The sequence below is a fragment of the Neopelma chrysocephalum genome, unplaced genomic scaffold (assembly GCF_003984885.1).
Source record: "Neopelma chrysocephalum unplaced genomic scaffold, ASM398488v2 Primary Assembly neopelma1_85, whole genome shotgun sequence".
Classification (NCBI taxonomy): domain Eukaryota; kingdom Metazoa; phylum Chordata; class Aves; order Passeriformes; family Pipridae; genus Neopelma; species Neopelma chrysocephalum.
Genome location: NW_020897747.1, coordinates 2990003 through 3013937, shown reverse-complemented (window position 1 = coordinate 3013937; position 23935 = coordinate 2990003). Strand labels below are relative to the sequence as shown.

Genomic DNA, 23935 nt, shown 5'->3' with positions numbered 1-23935 from the left:
AGACCTCTGAGATCATCGAGTCCAACCTATGACCCAGCACCACCATGTCAAGCAGACCATGGCACTAAGTTTCACATCCAGTCTTTCCTAAAACACCTCCAGGGATGGTGACTTCACAACCTCCCTGGGCAGCCCATTCCAATGTCTAAACACTCTTTCTGTGAAGAAATTCTTCCTAATGTATAACCTGAATCTCTCCTGGTGCAGATTGAGGCTACCTGCTCTTATCCTCTCTAATATAATTCTTTCAAGTTGGGCAATGAAAGTACCATGACACACTGGTCAGTGAACTTTCCCCAGCAATACCTGCAATACCCTCTGTGTCTGGTGGAGCCACAGTGGGAAGCATCCCATAGCCGCTCCCTCCAGCTGCTGGGCTGTGTTGGGGGAGCTCTCCTTGCCACCCAGCAGATCTCTGTGGTGGTGCCTTTTTCTAACCCCAACATCTCCCCCCAAAGGCCACACTGTGATCTCAGAAATGCTTATTAGGTCTTGGCCTTGACAAACAGCACCTGGGCTAAGCTTCTCTTGAGCTTATCAGAAACATGGTCTGTTCCCAGGAACTTGTTCTGTCTAACAAGCTCCTGTTTTTAATGAACAGCCTTGGAAACTTATTTTTCTTGCCTGAATAACAAGCTAAGTGGAATGATATTTTTGTTATCAAACTTTCAAAGAAAGTTACTGAGCTGAATTGCAACCAGGATGGAAAATCACTACGACTAAAGCCAAGTCTTTTGTAACCCTATAAACAGCAGTCCTAAGAGAGACCCTTTGAGCTCTCCTGGACCACAGTGGGCTGTGACCAGCACCTCCCTCTGAGTGGGGCCTCTCAGAGCTCCCACGTGAGTCAGTGAATTCTCACATTTACTGTACTTTGTGGACCATCACCAAATGCTGATGAAGCCTGGGCTGATACCCCCACTCCTTGAGGCTCAACCTGTTGAGATGCAAAGGCATCTGACATGAGCACTTTCACAGTTACAATACCTTGAACAGACTCCTTTAGGAGTCTGTGTGTGCAAGTGTGAATATGCTATAGCCAATGTACTTAGATTGCTGCTCTTAGATTCTTAAGTACTTTAGATTTGTAAGTTACGCCTGTGAGTTAATGTAGAGCTTATAATGAATTCTATATGAATCCTTTGTTAAACTGTTTAACTTAAGCTATTGATTACAAGTGCTTTAAGTGCAGTTAAACTTTTAGGGCTGAACTGTTGGTGAATTTCGGAGGGTTTCAGTTTGTCAAGGGGGTCCACTCTGAACCTTGTCATCAACGGGAGGGTCTCCCTTATTCCTCTTAATCCTTACCCTTTCTTATCCTTACCCTTTCCCCCCCACCCCTCCAGCCTCCACATAGATATTTTTTGGAGTTGATTTCAGTTTCAGATTGATTGACTTCATAGATTTCAGTTTGCTTGTTCTCTGCGTGCATTAACCCCCTAGTAAGCAGCAGCGCGAACCTTGCCCACGAGCTGCTTCGTGCTTTCGCTTTTGCCGAGACCTTCGCCGGTGATTCTTTAAAGCGACCTTAAAACCCCTGGTTCTCGCCGCCCGGACTCCAAGTCCCAGCGGGCGCTCCGGGCGCGCTGCCGGGAGCGGGGCGGGCCGAGGGCAGCATGGCCGCCAGGGAGGCGGGCGGCGCGGTGCTGGGCACGGCGGCCGAGAGGCTCTTCTCGCTCAGCGGGCTCTTCGCCGTCTACAAGCCCAAGGGACCCACCTCGGCCGGCGTGCTCAACCTGCTCAAGGAGAGGCTGCTGGCAGGTGAGGGTGAGGAGAGGCGGCCGGGCCGGCAGCGGCACAGGCGCAGGGATGCCCAGCCCGGCGTGGCTGCGGGATGGTGCCATGTGCGTGCGGTCCTTGGGCATGCCGGAATCGCAACCCCTGACAAGCCGCCGCACCCTCTTTCTCTGCAGTCTGCAAACTGAAGGAGAACTGGGGTTTGGTTTGGATTTTTGGTGCTGTTGTTGTTTTCTTGGGGGCTTTTTTTTCTTTGTTTAGTGGTAGTTCACAGCCATGGCATGGCCCACTCTGGGGAATGCATCCATTCCTGGATACGTCCTGGCTCGCTGCACCAGAGGAGGTTCAGGTTGGACATTAGGGAGGGATTTCGTCACAGAAAGGATGATTAGGCATTGGAATCGGCTGCCTAGGGAGGTGGTGGAGTCGCCGTCCCTGGAGGTGCTTTAGGAAAGGCTGTCCCAGCGAGACTCCGTGTGTTGGTCCCACGGCACGGGGAGCCGATACCACATTCACCGCTCTGTCCTGGGGGCAGGCACCTGCTGTCGGCTCAGGTACAGCAGGATGTGAACCGTCATTTTGGATGGGGATGAGATCTGCCCCATCAAAAAGCTGCAGTCCTGCACAGTGCAGGGGATATCCCAGCTTGCTTGGAGAGCTGTCCTGTCCCAGGCACAGCGTGTACCTGTGCCAGAATGGGTGTCAGCAGCATCTCTGCAGCGCAGTGCTGGCAGAGTGTTCTGCTGCAGTCCCACTGCCTATTGCCTCTAAAAAAATATCACCAAATGTGTAAAAACCATATTGTTCAAGGAGTTTAAAAGTCCTGGACGCAGTCTGCAGAAACTACTTTTTCAGAGTACAGGGAAGCCTGGATGTCAGATATTAGGGAATAACATTGCAAAGGTGTGAGAGACTATGGCCTAGATCTTTTATATGATAAGGGGACTTAATTTATTATGGGGACTTGATCATCTAATCTGGGCTTTTGGGCACTTACTGATGAAGTGAGACCATACTTTCAGACCAGTGAGTGCTTAGTGATTTACTCTGTAGTGAACTATAGTGTAGGCACAGACTTCAATTCAGTTTTGTATGGAAAAATCTGATTCCCTGAAATGAAAGACATAATGGAGAGATAATAGATATAAATAAGGGAGCTTAGGCCATTTTGTCATATTTAATACTAGTAAAAAAGGAACATTGGAGTCTTCAGAATTCCTGGAGTCATCAGCTGCATAGGAAGTTTGGTGGGTTGAGACACTGACAGCTTGAAAACAGCAGTGAGCAAGTTCAGTTCACTGCAGAGCTTCCATAGGGCTGCAAGCATGCAAATAAACATGTCCCAGTACAAGGCAGTAAATACATAAAAAATTGCTCAGATTACGTAGCGTAAAAATTGTATATAATAGATGATTTGAGAACTCAGCTGCTGGTTCTTGCACTCTTTGTAATGAAACTTCACCGGTTTGCTACCAGTATTTTCCGAACATCTGTTTGTACGAGTATGTGAGACTTCATTAGAACCTAAATGGAAATAACTTGCAAGTTGTTTGAGATTTGGAGTAGATATAAATGAATCACTGGTCTTCTACAGTACAGTAATTTCTGCGCTACTAATTAATAGTTTAAATATTTGATTTTTATTTCCTTTAGCAGTCTGGAAATATGTGCTATTTTTTCTGTGTTCTGAGGTTATCCTATAATGGTTCCTTTCAATTTCTATTTGCAGAAGCCGGTGTGCAAACAAATGAGAACAAAAGAAATCAGGTTTTGAAAATTGGACATGGAGGAACTTTGGACAGTGCAGCAGCAGGAGTTCTGGGTAATAAAAACATAATTACAGTCATCAAAAGATGATTTCAGGAAACATTTTCATGCCTTTTAAAATCAGAGGTGGAGGAACATTTTGGGATACATGTGGCAGGTTTTGGGGAAAGGGCAAATTACTGTGGAAGAGTGGTCTGGGTTAAATTTCCTCTGTATATACTTTTACATGCATGTAACATGGTTCTTAACAGAAGGCTATATTCTCCCTTCCTGCCTCCCCCTCCCAAATCCTGAAATAACTTGTGGGTTATTACAAGAAAATATAGGCTCTCGTGTAATGAATTGTAAATTACCTCAGAAATTGATGGCTTTTTAAACTTAAGCTGGGGATTTATAGTCAACATAATTTGTTGAAGTATTTTGTCTCAAAGTAATGCTTTCCTGGGATTTTGAGGGAGCCTTTAGGGCTGTAAGACTTGCCAAATGAAAGATGCATAAGAGCAATTCAGCTGCTGCTTTCCTTGAGGCTTAGTACAGAAACAGTTTTTGCTTCCTGTCCTGTCTTGCTTCATAAAGAAGAGTCACCAAAGATATTTTGTCTTTTAATTTTGATAGCAATCCCTTTATTGCTTTCCTTTGTTTTATTAAAGAACAGGATGTGTCAGTTGCTGGTGTTTAAAAACTCAGCTGTGGGTGTGACTATTCCCACATCATCCTTTGTCACCAATGGTTTTATTGATAAGTAATATGCAAACTACAGCTTGCTTAAATCATAGCCTTTTGGCTCTGCTTGGCTTGAAGAAATAACAGCAATATGTTTTTGCTATTGAAAATCAACAGGTACAGCTCTGAGCATACATTGAAAATAAATGCACTGAGTTGTGATGTATGATTTCTCCCCAAAACAATTCAGCTTCAAGGAGAGGTTGGTTTGCTGTGATTGTTGCTGGTAGAGGCCTGTAGGCTGGTAATTGTCTCTGTCAGTTGTGAATACTGCAAAATCTAACCTTGTTGGGCTAGAAATCAGCACTAGCTTGTTTGTTCCAATTTCCTATACTGTGTGGCCACTCACAGGAGAATTCTATGTGTACTGCTGAAGCAGACATTTTCCTTTTACACAAATGTTCCCTTTGAACATACTACTTCTTATTGTGCAAAGTCAACAGCATTGATCCATAGGAAAAGAAAAATCACTTGTGCTTCTTAATTGCTTCTCCTACTGTTCTCTGATACCCAGTAGTCTCCAAAGCCTGCTTCTGTGGCATGACAAAAAGGGCTTGGGCTTGATGTGCTTGGTAAAGACAAGAGAAGGCATCACCTTAATATGCTACGGATCGATTGAAAAAAGACATAGAATCTTTCATTCCACTGCCATACAAAACATACAGGGAAAAATCAATGGTAGCTAGATTGGAAAGGACAAAACTGGAGAGGAGTGGGGAAGGGAATGTGCCCAGATTTCTTGTGGTAAGGTAATGAGGAGAGAGGGAAGGACACATCGGAAACAAGTTATTGAGAATATGTGTGCTGCTTTTCAGGATGGGCTGGTGGAGCAGAAAGCTTGCTTTCCTGATGGATGGTAGCATAATAGAAGTATTTATTTTCTGAAACCTTTCTTAATCTGTACTGCTGTTTCCCACATTTTATGTACTGCATGTTTATAACTGTGTTCATGGGAATTAGTTGATACTTGCTTAGTGTGCCAAGTGTACTCCAATAACTGAGCAGTGCTTTTCATCAAAAATATACTTTTATATTTCTTTTCTTACTGACAGCAAATGTAGATGAGGAAGGACCTTGGAGATAGAGGTCAGTGATCTATGACGTGAGAGAAAGGCAAGGTCAAGTCTTAGTGAATATCTCATTCTAGGGCTGTGGTTCCAGTTTGGTGTTTGCTGTTGCACAGTGGGAACTGCATTTGACTTGTTTTTATGTGGCAGTAATGACTTAAGCTTCCACAGTAGAAGAAAAAATGAAAAAGTATAAAAAATAAAAATAAAAATTCAATTAAACCTTGTTACGTTCAATGTAGTCTGGCAAGTTTAGTTTATGTCACTGTTTAATAATACATGTGCTGCTGGTGATTAATGAGAAAAAGTGTATCTTGTTCACAAAAGCATTCAATGTGTGTCTTTAAAATTATTCTGTTGAATGTCTTGACACTCTTCAGCGAACTTCAGCTCAGCTGTTGAAGTGTCAGTGATGTCATTGTGTTGCAAGAGAAGTGCTTGGTTATAAAGTTTTATCTGTGTGCTTATCTCCTTTTCTCAGCCTTCTTGTAGCTCTTTCCTATCTGGCAAATGACAGGAATGGGCTGAACTGAAGGTACACAGAAGCACAAGCACAAGGACATGTGTGACTAAAACCCCTCAGGAATAAGAGGAGAAATAATTGAGAATAGAAAGAATCTAATGAGTTTCAGAGTGTAAAGATGGAGAAGCATTAGAGCACAAGTAAAATATTTGGGCTTTAAAAAAAAAAAAAAAGTTAATTTTCAGTTTGATGTTTTTGGTCCTGGCCCCTGGCTAACACAAAGCTAATTTCCAGAAAGCTCCCTTAACTCCTGTAGTTTTATTAAAATCAAGTACAAAAGCTGATACCTATTCCAAGAGTTGTACACAAAATTAATTTCCTTCTAAAATTTTCTTTGAATTGCTGTATGTGGAAAAAATCAATAGGAAAGCATTTTAAACAAAAGCACCTTGTAAAAAACTTTAAAGTAAAATATAAACTAGTGCACTTTTTTTGTCCCTTCCATTTATGAAAAGCTGACTGCTGTTTTTTAGAATAGTGGTGTAAGATTGAAATGGCAGTAGTCTGTACATGCACAGTAATAGGAAGGTTTGATTATAAAAGATTTTTTGACGGAGGCAGTTGGACCTTTTGATTATTTTCTTGCTGTAAGCCTGATAAACAATTTCATTATGCTGTCTTGGCTGTATTACTCTTGGTCACTATCAACCTTTAAAAGGGCTATTTGCTAACAGCAAAGGCTACATTCATTATTAGTGAGCCATAGCCTTCATCAAACCAGAGTGTTAATTGCACTATTCATTTCTTTGGTGATTAGAAGATAAATAAATCTAGAGATTGAATTAAAGTATTTTAACAATAGATGAAGGTTATTTATCTCCTGCTTTAGAATTTTTTTCTTTCACTGTTCTCATGTTGTCAAAAGTGTTGACTATCTTCATATGCTAAGAGAACATGTTTCTGGCCAGCATAATATTTAGTAGTGAATGGTGTTGAGTAAGGGAACTGCAGGGCTGGTTTTCAAGTAGCATTTCTTCTTCTGTCTTTGCAGTGGTCGGTATTGGAAAAGGAACAAAAATGCTTAGAACTATGCTGGCAGGTTCCAAGGTAAGGAATGCTAAATGACTTGTATTAGTGGGGATTTTTCTTTGTCAGTTTTTTTTTTAATTCCAGTGAAGAGCTGAATCAACATACAAATATGTCAGCCGTCCTGCATACTTAGTTTAAATGTGTACTTCAGTTCCTTTTTGCATTGTCAGAAATTTGATACCAAGACTTCTTTGTCCAGATTGGTTATTTAAAAAACTTTGCTCGTCTTGGTTTTCTACAAGCTGTTAGTAAATACCAAATTCCTATTTTGGAGGAAAATTTCTATACTATTTAGTGTATTTTTAAAAAAAAGAAAAAAGAGAGAAAAACTGTAATGAAGAAGGCACTGAAAATTATGTTTTTGGGATGTAGTTGTATATGACAGTTCAATTTTTGGTAATTTTCCTTGTGTGTAGATAACTTAGTTGTTATTTAGCTGGCAGTGACAGATGGTCTTTGTTTCTTTTCTCTCCTTAAATACCATGAGGCCTTAAGAGGCACCTTTTGGAATTAAGAGTGCTTTGCATTTGTGATAGTAGCTATCGTTGCACATTGCAGCTGCTGCAGATGGGTGGTCCACAAACACATCAATAGGCACATGTGAGAAGACAAAGGCAGCAAAACCCTGTGTCTGCATGAGATAATCCAGACCAGAGCCTTGACAGATAGAAATCTTGTTCAATGCTGGTTTTGATTAGTTGTACTGTGTCTTTGGTGAGTGCACTCCAGATATGTATGTATTACATACACAAAAAAGTGGAGGTACTCCCAAGAGTAATCTACCAGTGTTGATTCCTTATTCACAAGTCAAATTCTATGGTTTTAGCCATTGTTTTTACATGACAAGTTTAGGTAAGAATGACAGGCACAGAAATCAATTAAGCCTTCCAAATTTCGTCCTATTCTCAGGGCAAGTCAATAGTGGGCTGTGTAAATTGACAGCCTTTATAATACATTTTATTCTGCCATTTTTCCCATTCTCTTCTGGTCTGAACACTTAGGCTCTTTACAGCTGCTGAACTGATAGCTTAAAGGTAGAATTTTATTGACAATCTTCAGTTCAACTCAAAGGCAAAGAATTTGACAGAAGAGAATACAACAGGATAAAAGGACATAGCTGTAGAGTCTGATCCCAAACTCGCTGTCATCAGTATCAGTCTCTGCACTGACTCTAATGGTTTTGGATTTTGTTTATGTGACCAGTTTTCAGAGGCATCTGTGTTTTGAAACATGCAGGAAGCAGCTGGATTTACAGTGGAAACGTAAGCAGTTACCACCTGACAGTTCCTTTCAAAGAACTTTAAAGTAAAAGAAGTCATAGAGTTACTTCTGCTAAATTAAGTCATCATAGCTAATTGTGTGAAAAATGATGACTCAAAAACACATAAAGCAATTGAAGTATCTCTTAAGCTGATGTTCACAGTGGAAGCAGCTGTGATGGCAGAATTATGCACAGTGTTCCTTGATGACTTCACTATAAAGTCCTGTAGCAAGTAGCAATGTTAGCCAGCCAAACCTTGTCCCCAGATTGCTGAAAGTGGTTTAGAGCTGCTGCTGAGGGGCAAGGAAAGGGAAAATGGGCAGGTGAGTCAATCCAGTGAGCTACACCAGCCAGATCCATCAGCCCTCACCTGGCCTTAGGTTGGTGTGGGCTGTGGGCACTTGATTCAGTGAGGCAAAGGTACATCCTTACAGAGATCAGCAGCTCCTTCACTGCAGTTGTTGGTGTGTTCTGATGTGGCACAGACTGTGGGGTAGCTCACATCCGTGCCAGGTGGCACAGAGTGACAAGCATTTATTTGAAGCTTTTCCTGTCTCTGCCTTCCTATTTTCTATTTATGCTTCAATAAATTAGACTGCAATAAATGGGGAGGCTTAAGGAAGTTGAAGGATCTCCTACGGATGTCTGCCTATTTGGTTTTTTGACCACACTGACAACAACATCTCATAATGTATCAAGAGATAAATCCATGACTGTCTAAATAGGTTTGAGTATCTTTTTGCATCCTGTGCCATGTGCTTTGAGTTTAATTTTATTTCTCTTTTTTTTTTTTGCCATTTTGCGTGCTAAAGTGTTTGTTCAAATGTGATGTTTTTCTTTTGTTCCTTTTACTACTATAAAGTTCTGATGAACTGTCTGACCCTCTCTGGACAGGATTTACTGTTTGCTTGTAGGAATGTATCTTGTAAAGAAACGATTCAGTCTATCATTGTTGGCAGCAGAGTTATGCTGAGTGGCCAAAACGTATGTTACTGCAGTAAACTCCATATGGTGACTCTGCCAGAGATTGGACTATTTCTGTTTTTTTCCCAAACGTTGTGTGAAACTTTCCTGACTCTGTGTGGCAGCTCTGAGCATCATCACTTGATGTGCAACTCATACACATTCTACAAGGAGTGTTACTTTTTCAGTGTAAGCCGAGTTCTTCATTGGTTTGACCTCCTTATGCATTAACTCAAACCAAATAGAAATGTGCAGCCAAGGCCAATACCTGCTTAGTGTTCCAGATTTCTCATTGAATTCTTAATGTTTATCCAGAAATAAATATATGTACAATCTGGCTTTGTTTGTTTGTTTGCTTTAATTTGTTTCAAATGTTCCAAGTGAGAGGGAGAAGCTGAATGCTCTTTGGTCTTGAATTTAAATATTGAACATTTAATACATGTTCTGTAGGAGAATCACTTTTTCTTCTGGTTTGCTGAGACTTGGACTTGGTCTTGCTTGGACTTTTTTGCACCGCAATATTTTGAGAGAATTTTTTTTTATCATGTTGGCAAAATAAAGACAGTAGAGTGAGAAAACATTTCCTGCTTCAGCAGTAAAATAAGTACAATGGGAATGGACCAATTTTTGCTATAATAAAATGTTTCTGAACAACTCAGTCTTATGGATGACTAGTCTGTCTCAAACACAATGTAGAAGTGTGTTTTTTGGGGGGGAGAATGGATTCAAAAATGGTACCTTCGGTGCAGTTTCCAAAGCGGTAGTCCTGTTTTAAAACCTCTCATCTTCCAGAATGTGCTGCTACATAGAAATAATGAGAGAAATGATCAGGTACTCATCAGAGAAGAAAAAAAAGGAAGAGCAATAAGCAATGAAATTCTGCATTATTCTAGTACTTTCCATAGGGAGGAGATGTCTCCCAAAATGTACAGCCTTTATTTTTAGATGAGATAAAACAGGAGAATTGGAACTTTCAGACTCAAGTTCTGTGCTTAATTTGCATTTTTTTTTCGGTTAGATAAGACCTGGGTTCACCCTAAGAGAATTTTAGTCATACTAGTATGAACAAAGCCAGAACTTGGCCATCCATCAAACTGTTCTTGAAATCACTGCCTCTCAATGAGCAGAAAACATGGTTTTATTGGTTTTATCTGAACATGCAACTTCTAGTTATGGTCCACATACAATCTGAATGCCCAAGTGCTCAAGTGATGTGAGGGAAATTGCCCGAGTACTTTGGACTGGTTGCACAAGCTTGGGCAATGACTAATTAAAATAGAAAATTCAATCACAAATTTTGTGGCTTTTTCAGAATGGAACTATCCAAAAAACCCCAAATCACTGGATAGAGTAAATCTCGAATTCCAAGTGTTCATAAAGCCTAGAAGAAGAGATTATAGGCAGAATGAAGATGCATCAGTGACCTGATATGTGACAACTTTTGTTTATCATAATTGTTAAAATTTGAGTTCTTATGAATCCTGGATAGAAAATGAGTGCCAGTGCAGTGATTAGGTCTCAAATCTTGCCAGTCCCACTTGTATTGTATGAGAAGGGACTTCTCTGAGCAGCAATTGGTTCAACTCAGCAGAATTTCTGAGACATGTGAGTTACTTTTTGCAGTGGGATTCCGAGATTAGAGTTTGTCTATTGCAAAATTGTTTTTCTAGAGGGATGGCATCAGATGCCAACAAAGTGTCCATAAAGAATGTTGTTTCTTAAACTCCCATGATTACCTTACCATCCTAAAAATTAGGCTTTAATTTGTATCCCTTAACTTCTCAAACATAAAGCTTGCAAGCTTTCTCCATGAATTAATTTTTTTTAATTAAGTCCTTAGCTTCCATCTTTTGGCAATGAGTTCAGTGAATTAATAACGCATTAAAAAGCACATCTAGTGGTTCTATAAGGAGCAAAACTAATGAAGCCTTTACTTGTGACTGTGTTTGTTTACAGCTCGTTAGGCACCAAAGCCCCATGTGGACTTTCTGGTATCCAGTAGTTCAGTGAGGCTCCCTCTGGACCCTTCTTAGGGGGAGCTGCAATAGATTTATTTCCTCTATCTGTCTGTTTTCAGGAGGCTTGTAAGAACTCAGCATCTCCGAGACCTCTATTCTTCTGCCAGCGTTTGTGTGTTTGCACATTGACATGCACACCATGATGGTGTAAGTGCTATTTCTTTAGAAATCCTAATTTTTTTTAAAGAGCCTCACCGTGTTGTTTTTTTTTTTTTTCTCGGTGTGTTTTAAAAGCAGTTTGTGCTCCAGTTCATATATTTGAGTTATGAGTGCAAGAAAATTGAGTTGACTTTCCTTTTGAACAATCCTCTTGATGGTGTGTGCTCTTACTTTTAATCTTAAAAATTTCTCTAGGGCCGAGCTTCATAGTGCTTTCTTTTGGAGTTGGTAAAACAAAAGCAATTATTTATACAGTGCACAGGGATGTATTCTGTTTTCTTTTTCAGATTCTGGTATTTTTAGCATTGTCTTGAAAGGGCAAGATTTATGGGCAGTTGTAATAATTTTATTAGACTGATTGGTGTAATATGGAAAACTAGGTGTTTGGATATGCAAGCCCTCTTTCAGATCTAAAATAGAAGCCATGGACTTTACAACTAGATTTTAGGTTTGTTTAGAGTTTAGTGAAGTAGGTATCTTTTAGACCATTTCTAAAAAAAAGTATTGGTAATGCTTGTGAGTGTGGTATATGAACAATGCTGTGAGGGCAAGCAGTTGTGTAGGTAATACCCTAAGACTGTTCCACAAAGATAGGCTACTTTTTATTACCTGCTTCAATAAAATAGGTTCAGAAAGCAGTTTATCTCCTGAATGGGGTAGCAAGGATTTGTGCACGAGGGATCAGCCAAGCTCCCAGGCACAAGGTGAGGGGGACTGTTATTGCTCGTTTGATGATTCTGCAGATCCCATCTTGCTTGTGTTCATCTGTGGTTTTAGCTGGGCTTTTCCTTCCAAATTGCAGTATTATCATATCCAACTTGTCTTGGAGAAATCAAGTAAAAGTGGTTTGTTTGCTCTTTAGCCTTTTCCTTCAGAAATTTTTCATCTGCAGCACCTTCTCATTTTTCACTCTGTGGTTTATGCCCTCTTACATTCTCACATCTCTTTGTTTATGGTATCCCATCCAGCATAACCAAGGGTCAGAATGAATTTTTTTTTGTACTGAGATGGGAGAGGTGAGAAAAAAAAAGAGTGCAGTATGTGACCTGCCCATTTAAACAAAAGGTGTTGTAGCTACACAAAATGTCATTACTTTGCCTGTGTTCAAGCCCAAAGAAAATATTGTTTCCTTACAAGGGAGGTAGAAGGGAAAGGAGGAGATGATAAGGTTATCTCCTAGGGGAAAGAGAGAGCCTGGTAGATTATATGTTGTGGCATGTGAAGGGGTTAGTGTGAGGTAACATTATAGCGTGCCAGGAATCCAATATCTCTGTTGAGCCCATGGTTTTTTCAGAACCCAGTGGAGTTATGAATTTTAGTTCCCAGGCTTATTTTGAAAGATGTTTTGTAGGTTTCCCTTGAGGAACAGAACTGGCAGATTGGAGGTGGAGTGATTGTTTTATGGGAGATGTTAACCCACGGGCGGATGGATGTGTTTTAGCCCTTGTAGACTGGCTGGGTGAATTCTTCCTGACGTGTACTGGTTGCTTAATTTCACGCAGTTAGTTACCATTTTGGGCATGAAGTATATTATGTTCCTTAAATATAGGTATAGGACTCAGAAGTCTTGACATTTCTGTTACATGGTATTTACTACGTTATTGTGCAAACATTCAAGGAATACTTCTTCGTATGTTTGCATAATACAGTGCAAAGATGTCTTGTCTATTAATAAAACTTGTCCTATTTAATGTCTGTAGCCTGTAACAGCTACATCCAGGTACTGCTATTACAGTTTGGTGGGGGTTTTTTAACCACTACTGGTACCTGAGAAAGTTTTTGCAGAACCAGAACTTTATATTGGAATTCCATGACCTCTTTCTAGAGGAGGGGAGATTGGTTCAGAGACCCATTGTTGTGTATGCAAAGTTAGCACTAGTGTCTATCTTCTGTGTGTTACTTTACAATGAATTTCATGTTCCCTGAATGCCTCAATGTATTAACTAGAGATCAGCGTCAGTTTATGGAAGCGTGGTTGTCCTCCTTATTTTGTCACAAGGAAAATGCCTACATGAAAGGAAAGTTGGGAAAATGCATGAATGAGGTTGTTTTTGATGTGTTTTGAGAATGTGTAGAAGGTGTTATCAAAACTTGAAGTGCTGTTTGTACAAAGCAAGATGCACCGAGGGGATGTTAAACTCTCACAGTGGAGGATTTGGGAATGGGGAAGGACTGAAATGTTAACTGGATGAAATGGCCTTACACACTGTCAACTAATTACCTGCTACTGCAGAACATAAGATACATTTTTTTAACCTGCCTTTTTTTTGGTAACAAATCGTAAGAAGAGAAGAGGCTTATTTGAATACGTAGTCTTTTCTGCCTTGCCTGAGATCCCGAAAACAAGGTTGTAGAAGAAGAAGCAGTTGTTCAGTAGTATAGATATGTACTGTACTGCAGTGTTACTGTTAGTAAGCTGGCTTAACATGCTGTGTATTGCTCAAGTCTCTTTTACGCTCACCCCAGAGGCCTAAACTATTAATAGCTCAGCTTCATGCTCTATTAATATTCACACTCTTTTTTAAACTGTTGAAAATCTTGAAGAGACTGCACCTATTGTGCTGCTCTTTCCTCAAAAATGCCAAATATTTTACGAGCATACTCTAGTGTGATTTTTCTGCTATTCCATTCAGGAGGTCAGTGGCACTTTCTTCCCTCTTGACCTTTCTATAATTGTGCATATGGCTGTGCTACGTGCACAGTTCTTGCTTGGATTCATTAAAAAATTAAGGCTACAACTTGGCAAGGCTTTTTTCTCATTCTTAATAAAAATAACAGAAAATAAAAAGGATGGTAGCTGATTTTAAACTGGCCATTCTCCATTGTTTTCCCTAGTGTTCATTTGTAGTAATTTGGAGGTGCTCTAAAAGGTGCCTTTTAGAATTTGCTGCATCTTGGCTTTAGCAATGCCTTTGAATTCAGGCTTTCATACATTCAGTTTGATCTCTATGTAGCTATCAAGTGTAACCCCTCTGGAAGGACTTATATTTCTGGGCAGAGAATTATGTATTTCCTTAAAACTCTGTTTCCCAGATAGAATTTGGAGGTTGTCTTTGTTTATTTGGTTTTATCTGTGATGTGGGTGCTAGAGGACAGAATAAGGAAACAGGTACTTAAGCTGAGGATGAAATATTAGAGCCAACCTGAGACATTTTGGTGAGTGAGAGAGGTTTCCACAGAGAGCAAGTGCCAGAAAGGTTTGCAGCCACTTTTGCACATTAATCCGCATCCCCTCTTGGATGTTGTGAGCCTACATTTTGTTTATGAATGACATGTGGCCTGGTGCTACCTCAGGTGATTTAACGTTCCTGTTACTGTTGGGATTGTTCTCCCACCTGCCCCCCTTCCTGTACTCTCTCTGACACCAAAATTCAAACTTGCTGCAGTTTTTAGCTGACACCTTAAAATTTCTTTGATCTACAAGTAAAGTATCTTCTGTGGGTTCCCCTATTACAGCTGGTTCTAGTCCTTCAGATGAAAAATCTGGTCACATGTTTGAACATTGTGCAGAACTTTGTAAGTAAGCTGACATAAGAGGTCAGAAAATCCTGTTTAGTCCACAAGTAAAGATCAGATAGTTCTTCAGCAATGATAGTACAATTACAGCATCTAGCAGTAAATAAAATGTAGTGCAGGCTTAGCACAAAGTCAGCTTTTTCTTTTAGAAGAAAAAAATTAATGGTAGAGAAATTGAAATGTTTATGTATATCAAGAGGACATGTTTGGTGTCTGATAATTTTGGATTTGCTCTATCGTGAAACATGCGACTCCTCCCTCACCCTGCAGTCTGTATTTTGCCCTCTGTGCAACCTGCTTTTAAGAGATTAGGGCTCTGTGCTTTTAATATATTGGAATCTGCTTAGTGAGAGTGCTTTGTTTTGGAAAATAATTGAAACTATGGCAACCCTTGGGTTTTTTCCCAGCTTATTTGTCTACCTCATGTACTTCTCGGTTTTGGTGGATGATTAGCACACTGGAAACCACTGGTAGCTGCTTATGTTATACAAACAGCAAAATAAGTTATGTAAATATTAAATCCAGAACATGTTATTTGTGCTTTAGAAATCATTAAACACAAACTGAATGTCACTGTAAAACTGAGAGTTTAAGGCCCCTTCATTATCTCAGTGGCCTAAGTCTACAAAGCTGTAAGTGTAGATGGAATGGATTTGGCAGAGGAGCACCAATTCTGATCAGTGCTTGCCTGCTGTGTGCTCACTCTGATTTCTGTCAAGTTCTCTAGAGCACTTGTTTTTTGTTTGTTTGTTTTATGTTCCCTCAAACTTGTTAGCCACATGCAGACATCAGTTTACATAAATTGACTTTCTTTTTCTATCCAATATGGCTTTTCATTCCCAGCTTTGAGTCTCTTGCACAGGGGACTGTAGCCTTTTTTTTTATTTATTTTCTTTTACACTTCTGTGTTCAGTTGCTGCTGTGACTAGAAAATGGGTCATCCTTGGATGAACTCTTATGAACTGCCTCTTCCAGAGAGCTTGCTTGCCTGGGAAATTCTTATAGTGGGAGCCATCTTAAAATCTTCCTGACAGCTACTAGTGACCTTGTTTCATAATTACTTGTGTTTCTGTCTAGCTCTTCTAAAGTGTTGCTTCTCTATGTTTGAAAAAGCTTTTAAAACATGTTATAATTTAAGATTTTGACTCTGGCTTCTTTCCAAATAAAACCTTGATATATTAACAGTTAAAACTGAGAAGCTCTGTTCCATGGTCTGTCTGGCATTTGCACTGATAAGTGGGGCAGACATGCCTGGCAGTCAGCCCAGGGGCTTCAGCCTCCCGGAGCCCCCCCCGGGTGGGCTGTGCAGCTGAAAGCTCTGCTGGCTGTACAGCCCTGGAACGGGAGGGGATTCTTCTTCCTTCTCCTCCTCTTCCTCCTTTCACTGTTAAGTATGTATACTGATAAAGTCTTGCCTTTCTCCTCTCTCTTTTTATGGCTATTCTTTCCCTTTCTGTGTTAGTCTAAGGATTTTTCTGGATATGAAATAAAAAAGCCAAATTATAGCTATTCTCTTACTAAAAAAATTATTGTAAACATATGGTTTATTATTTATGAAAATGTTGACTGTGCCCTGTGGTTGTGACTCTAAAACAGAATTCCTCTTCCCAAGATCTGTGAGATTTATTAGAGTTTTTGTAATTTGTTTCTTATGAGTTCCTGCAATCCTGGTTTTTCTCCAGTGCTGTTTTTTTATGGCATGTTTCTTCCTGGTCATGGGTATGATAGCAAATGCACACAGCCCAAGCATTTTGCTGTCTGTCTGGTCTTGCTGAGGTTTTATCCAGCACATCCCCCAGTCTGTGTGACAGAGTTTGTGCATTATCATTGACAGAGTGCAGTGGTTTGGCACTGTAAAGTATCTTCTTAAGGCTATCTCCTCCCTAGTGCGAGTAGAGGAGCTGCTTATACTCAAGGGCTTCTGATCACTTTGCTGCCCTTTGTTTTGGTTGCCATAATATCAAGAAAATGTTTTTCTGAAGAGCTGAGAGACACAGCCATTCTCTGATGCAGGAAAGTTTTGGGAAGGTCTGTACATGCTCAGGGTGCTGTTGTACAATTGTGAGGCTCTGCTGTGGGACCATGCAGACCACCACTATAAGCTGGAATTAATGCACAATGCTGCAGCACTTGGAAGTTGTGACTGGGAATGCTTGATCTTGGCTTTTAATGTGCTACCCTTGTGGAATCCCATAGGGAAGCTGAGGTGCTGCTTTTAATCTTTAAATTATTTGGGTCCTGGTCTCTTGAGATGAGTAGAGGGCAAGGATGTAGGGGCTGTTGATTGGCAGGATGTTCTGTGAGGAGCTACCAATGTAGGGACATTTTCTGCACTTGCCAGGCTTTTCCACTCCTGCAACACCTACTACCTTCTTTTTTTGTTTCAGATTGAGGGGGTTGAAGGCAGCGTGGTTGTGAGCAGTTGCTGTCTGTGTTCCTGCAGTGATTTGTAATTTGAGAGTACAGGAAGAATGCTCCTAGATATGTTTTAGAAAACTGGAAGAAATAAATGATTGCCAACAGAGGTGAGAAAAGGTCACCGAAGACTTAAGTGACTCAGAATCCATTGGGTGCTTCTGAGGACAGTGTGAGTGAGAGTCTAGAGAGAGTCAATGCTGAATTTTGGCACAAAGTAAGAGGAACAATAGATTAAGTCTGAACTCTCATATTATCTTCTACAAGCTCCAGGTCCTGCACCCTAGCAAAGGGAAAGTAAACTTTATTAAGGCTAGTAAGAATTATGATATATAATTGTAGATACCCAAGGGTACTCCAGAGACTGATCATAAAACAACTGTAATTCTTAATTTCCTGACCTGTTATAGCCTTTTTTGTGGATTATTGCGTTGCTGTCTTGAGTATTTTGTGACTCTATAAAGGCTTCTCTAAGGAGTGGGAACTTTTAAGGATGTTCTTTTTATAAATTGCATACCTTTTTGCCTTTGTTGCAGAGATTAAGTGATAAGATTTGGATTGTACTGTTCATACAGTTATTACCTCTTTATTGCTGGTAGGTCAACTATAACATGTTATTGTAACAGACAGCCTGAAGCAAGATAGCCAAGACCAGAATTAAGAGGAAGAAAGTAATTTGAACTGAAGTAGTATGAGTATTTTGATTTGGAAACATCTGAAGATGGAGTATGAGGTTTCAATTTTTCAGATTTAAAGTTTTACTGAAGTGCTAAGATCATTCATCATGCTGTTATAATGATGATCTGCTCACATGTTTTTATTAACCTCTAGAATAATTGCTGAATAGTGTCTCTTTCTAGCTATGCTATTAAATGTTCAGAACCAGATCATTAAATGTCTTGGAAAGCAGTCAATTTTATGGTCCTGAAAGCACATAATATGCTTGCAAGTTAATTTAAATATTTGTGGAGCAGCCTTCATCCATTCTTCCTTTGGTTTCTTTTTCATGCATTCCAAAAGTGTGTAAACTTCAAGAATTTTATTTTAAAATACCTGCCTTTGCAGAGGTATCAGGGGATTCAGACATCTGCAGTATTTAGGGAAAAAGTAGCCCTGATGTAGTGTTTAATGTGGTTTAACCTGGCAGGCAGCTAAACACCATACAGCTGTTTGCTCACTCCCCTCTGAGTGGGATGGGGGAGACGATCAGAAAAAAGATAAAACTGGTGGGTTGAGTTAAAGGCAGTTCAGTAAGAATGCAAAGCCATGCACACAAGCAAAGCAAACCAAGGAATTGATTTCCCACTTCCCTTGGGCAAGAAGGTGTTCAGCCATCCCCAGGAAAGCCAGGCTCTGTCAAGTGTATTGGTGCCTTGGGCAGACAAACACTAATCACTCCCAACATCCCCCCTTCCTTCATCTTCCCCCCGCTTTATACAGGCCTTGACTGTGTAGGCACTGCTCAGCAGTAACAAAAACATCTCTGTGTTATCAACACTGTTTTCAGCATAAATCCAAAGCATAGTCTCATACTAGATACTATGAAGAAAATTTTCTCTATCCCAGCCAAAACCAGCACATGAAGTAAGCAAAGAATACAGTTATTTTTATATTAAAGTCTGCATTCTGCTGCCTTTTGTCTGACTGTTTCTGCTGCTGCCATTTTGTGGCATTTGCTTGAAGAAATACATAGAAGTGGCAGGTTGTCACATGGAACAAAATCAAGGCATGTTTTAGTAGTCCAATGTTGTGGGTGTGATTTATATGCCTACACTGTTATTACTTGAGCTTGTTTGTACTTTGCAAGTACATGAAAAAGGATGCATTGCATCAAAGAGTAAAATGTTAGTGCTTATGCTTATTTGGATGTGTTCCAGTAGAATTTGGTCAACCAGTTTCTAAAAGATCCATCCTTTTATGACTTGGTTCAAATTTGTATTAACTCAGCTGGGGGTGAAGTTAATTGAAACCTTACTGGGATGTAGGCGTGTTGAACACTTTGATTTTTCTCTCTGAGGCTTTATTTTGAAGGCCTCTGGATTTAACATAGGAAGCTGAGGGAAATGGAGTGGCATAGGCAGTGGATCAAACCACGGATTTTGATCCCTGATGGTATCTGCAAACTTGACCTAAACTCACGTTAAGAGAGTGAGTCTTCAGGTGTTGGTAGCCTTGTGACAAGACATGGAGCAACTGGTTCCTGGGGAGCCTTGTCAGCTCCAGGAGATTGTGCCCTATGCCCGCAGCATGGCACTTCTTAGGGTGGAAACATGGAAAAGGAGGGCAGCAGGTGAAATGCAAGAGCTACTGTCCTGGGAACACGTCAGTTCCTTCTTGCAAACTACAGACACGTACACTGAACAGTTTTTTAGAGAAGAACCCTGAAAAACCCTGAAACAGAAATATTCAGAGAACTCATGACAAGCGGAGGTGGGGCTCAGTGGCCTTGCACTCCTTGTGCTGGTCACAAGGTCCTTAGCAGATTCCAGATGATCAAAACTCCAGCTTCAGGCTACTGCATATCACTGCATTTCCTAACAGAACTGTTGCAATGCTTTGCCTTGGAAATGGGTGTTTTGTTTTCACAAGTAAAGGCCTTTGTATGTTTTTTTTTTTAATGTGCAAAGGAACAGAAATATTGTCTGTGAAAGGTACTCTATGTGCCTTGCTTGAACAATGCCATATGGCACCCCACAGAGACTTTGATTTTACCACCCTATTATTTTCTTCAAGGTATTGATGTATTTATAGTAAAAATTGGATTCCATGTTGCTTCTTCCTTGGGTTTCTAAAACCAAAATCACAGGGGCATGTAACACAGGATTTACTTTTGTTTAGTTCCATGTCTTTTCCTCTTGACTTTTGCTTACCCAGAGTTGCTGGATTGACTATTCAGGTAGTATCCTTTTTGTTCTTATTTGAAGTAATTGGTAGTTGCAGTCTTTATATTAAAAAAAAAAAAAAGGGAAAAAGAAGAGAAGAAACAACCTTGAAGACCTGATTCACTAATCTCTCCATCTCTTTTCTTCCTTCCCAGAATTACACTGCCATTGGAATGCTGGGCAAAGCTACTGATACATTAGATGCTACAGGAAAAGTAACTGAAGAAAAACCTTATGGTAAGCATAAATTATCTATACACTTGATGTAATTTGAAGGCATAAATGGTCTCTGTCATAGAAAAGCGGAAGAGATGTTTGGGACTCTGAATTAAGTTTAAATGTGAAATTAAACTAAGATTATTTCATCTTCAACTTAAGTGCTCATGTAATTCAAACCAGCTTCATGCAATTATGTCCAACGCAAGTGTTCATTTCTGTTGGAAAAAAAGCAAACCAGGCATTAGATTAGGAGGGAGAAAATAGAATTGGGCAGGACTGTGTCATTTTAAATCTTTGACAGGCTGACAAATGACGTGCTGTGTCCAGTAACATTTTCCTCTCTCCGTGTATAGTCCCATGAGTGCTCTTTTAGTAAAACCCTTCAAGGCCAGTGGGGGAATAAAGTACCTGTATCTTCCCTTTAACTACAGACTGCTCAGCACAGAATGAGAATGGCATAAACCACATTCTTCATATGGTCACCTACCAAATCTTGCTCTTGCTTGCAGCCTATGTTGTAACATCTTTAATAAATGAATTTTTCTGGCCCATAGAGCACAGTGCAAGAGTTTAAGGCTTCAGAACTCATCCTGATTGTGGCTTTGCTGAAGTGGACATTCCACAATACCCCCGGCATTTTAGAAACAATGTAGAACTAACCAGTGACACAGTAAATGTATTTGCCATTAGTTCTTTCACAGCCTGGGGGTAAAAAAGAAAAACAAAAAAAGGTAACTGGTTGCTTAGCAACTCTACAGGCTCTACACTGTTTGTGGTACCTGGTAATAGGTACATGAAGTAAATTATCTTTTTTTTTAATAGCTTGATGAAAAAGGTAGCCTGGATTTCACTTCTCACCCCAAGTCTCCTTTCTTTTGCAGTTTTAATTTTTGTACGAGGCAGGCAACCATGAGTTTCTTGTCCACATTAACATGATGGATCATTCTAAATAGTATTATTTGCTAGGTAGCGTTATTCATAGATGTTGGATCATTTGCTTTTTCTTCAGAATCAAGTTTTAAATCTCTGAGCTTCTGAAGAATTGGGCTGAACATGCACATGGTGTTAAGAGTTGCCAATGCTTCATGATGGTTGGAAAGGACACTTTCTTGGTTCATTCAAGGTGGAATGTTGTGGTTCTGCTGCACTAATTGGTATTCCTTGCAGATACTTGCTCATATGTAAGCTGTGAAATACCATTTTAAGTAGATGCAAATCCCATAGTTAAATTAAAAAAAAAAAGTGTTTCTTGTGACTCTGGTTTTACTTTTCTTATTTTGTATTGTTTACTGCAGATAGAATTTAGAGTGTTGTTTTCAAGTGCATTTCTCTCACTGTTACAGTAGTTCCCACCTCTGCACCACCTCCTCTGTTATGGTGGTTTAGCTTTTCTGTTAGACTGTGCTTGGAGAACTTACTTGGGTTAAAAATACCCCTTTTTTTGAGTTGCTAATCATTTTAAACTGAGATCAGTTGCATTTGCAGTTCTTCAAGTGGTCTCATGAAGAGCAGTATTTCTCTTCTGCTGAAAGTGAGAGCAGAAAGAAAACGCTCATGAAATTGGTCTCAGTTGCTTTCCATGTTGGTGTAAATCAGTCAGGTTTGATTTCTTCGGAAAGAAAAGGAGGGAACATGAATATTCCTTTTTTGTTTTCCATGGTACCTACATGCTTTGTATTTCCTTCCTTCCTCCCCTTCTAATAAGACAGATATTTCTCGTCTTCTCCAAATCAGCTTGGTCTTCTGCAGGATACTCTGGGTGACCCAACATCCCTAATCTCTAACCCTTTACAGGTACTCCAAAACCAGATATTTGAGCTGAATTGCAGTTTTCCTTTGATACCTGCAAGGATCTTGGGAGAAGCAGAGCATCTGCTAGGGAATATAATCATGCTGTGCCAGCAGCATCCAGGATTGGGCCTTATTGCAGAGAAAAGGCACTAAAACAGTTTCAAGTTATATAAAACTCTTCTTGAATGACTCCATTGGACCACAAGAGGAAAGTGCCTGCAGAAAGGTGCCAGCTACCTTAACTACAAGAAAGTGTTATGTTTTAGTCTTCAAAGTGTCCCCAGACAGCAGCTGAGGAAGCAAACTGTACAGTTAGTCACAATGAAAGGATGAACTGAAAAGAAGAGTTCCTTGGTTTTAACTCCTCCTGAACTTCTCATAGTTTTTTTAGGATTGTTTCTTATCAGACGAGTTTGCATCTCCACCTGAAATTAGGTGCTGCCAGGTACTGCTGCCAGGCTATCAGATGCTGACTTTGGAAGCACGTAGCATTTAGAATTCTTCTGATGCCTTTTTGAGCACATTAATGTTTGTAGCCCATTTTTAATATTTGTAACTATGCACAGGGATGTGCATTCTGAAACCCACTTCCTCCCAGCTGCCTACAGGCCATATCCAGACGTGGAGAACAGAATTAATAAGGATTTTCTGCAGGTCTCTGCTGATTATGCTGAAATATATGTTTAACAGAGCTACCTGAATAATTTGGAAAATGTAGTAATTTCAGCATTCTGCTTGTCTGTTTTCAAACAATTTGTGCCAGGCCAGGTGGAATTGAGATCATCTGCTGTACTTTTGTTAGACTGTCATGGATAATTCTTGAGTTCTGTTTAGGTGTTGTTTGTTAACAAGCCTTCAGTGGAGGCTTCTTGAGGTTGTGGCACAGTTGGCACCTTATGGTTTGATAACTTTATTTTCCTTCCTTTATAGCAGGAAAAAAAATTCAACAGTCGCCAGTGTTCAGAAGCACACAACTGTTTTTTGGAATTTTTGTTGTTAGAAGCTAATAGCCTTATATTAAATGTTTTTAGAAGCATTGGAGGTCAGAAGTTCTGGGTACTTTGGGATACTGGTAGATTCGTAAGGAATGGTCCACTGGAAGATGCGAAGCCTGTGCAGAAATCACATAACCACACTGCCAGTCTAAGGGCTTAGGAGGAAATTTAGAAAACAGTCTCGAATGGAATGTATTCCAGGTAGTGTCCTCAGAGCAGGTACAATCTTTTTGCTCTGAGTTAAGGTTTCCATTATTCCTGGCGACTGGATGAAATTATCCCATGAGCTAAACCTTGAAAGTCCTTACTGAAATCATTGTGAATCAGGGTGGCAGCCTCCACACCCCTCCCTGGAAGGACACAGAAGTGCAGTTTTGAGGCCAGCTTCCAGCTAAGACTCATGGTCTGCAATACAGCAGATTGAGGGTATTTGGTATTTGGAAGGAGGATTTTGGGAGGAATAGGCTCCTCTCTGTAGCAAGGGCAGTGACAGAGGTGTTCTGCAGAAATGTCTCTCAACCCTTTACTCTCAGGGAGTGGAGAAGAAAGTCAAACAGCACGTTTTGGGACATTTCATGTTAATTCACCTTTATGGGTGTGTTCATATTCATGTTGATGGAGGGTTGAGTCCAAATGCTGCCCTCAACTTGCTGACCAGACAAGCTGTTAACATAAACCCAAGCCCACAGCTGCGTGAGGAAGACCTGTGGCCAGGGTCCTGAAGGGAAAGAGTTCTGGGCAGCAGGACCACATTCCCCTCTGCCTGTGCTGTGGATGTAATGACTGGGAGCTGAAAGATGGTTCAGGGAGCCCTGCAGAACCACGGGTCCAAACTGGTGCTTGGGACAAACACAGAGTTTAGACATAGTT

The 23935-nt window shown here is 40.3% G+C and overlaps 1 protein-coding gene across 1 annotated transcript in view; it reads left to right on the top strand.

Moving 5' to 3' along the window:
- The first annotated feature begins 1600 nt into the window (after window positions 1–1600).
- Window positions 1601–23935, top strand: part of TRUB1 (TruB pseudouridine synthase family member 1) — a 28658-nt gene continuing 6323 nt past the window's right edge. The window contains 4 exon segments of the mRNA XM_027692114.1: window positions 1601–1761; window positions 3467–3559; window positions 6809–6864; window positions 20216–20297. Coding sequence (XP_027547915.1) covers window positions 1617–1761; window positions 3467–3559; window positions 6809–6864; window positions 20216–20297 — 376 coding nt within the window. The 5' untranslated portion in view covers window positions 1601–1616.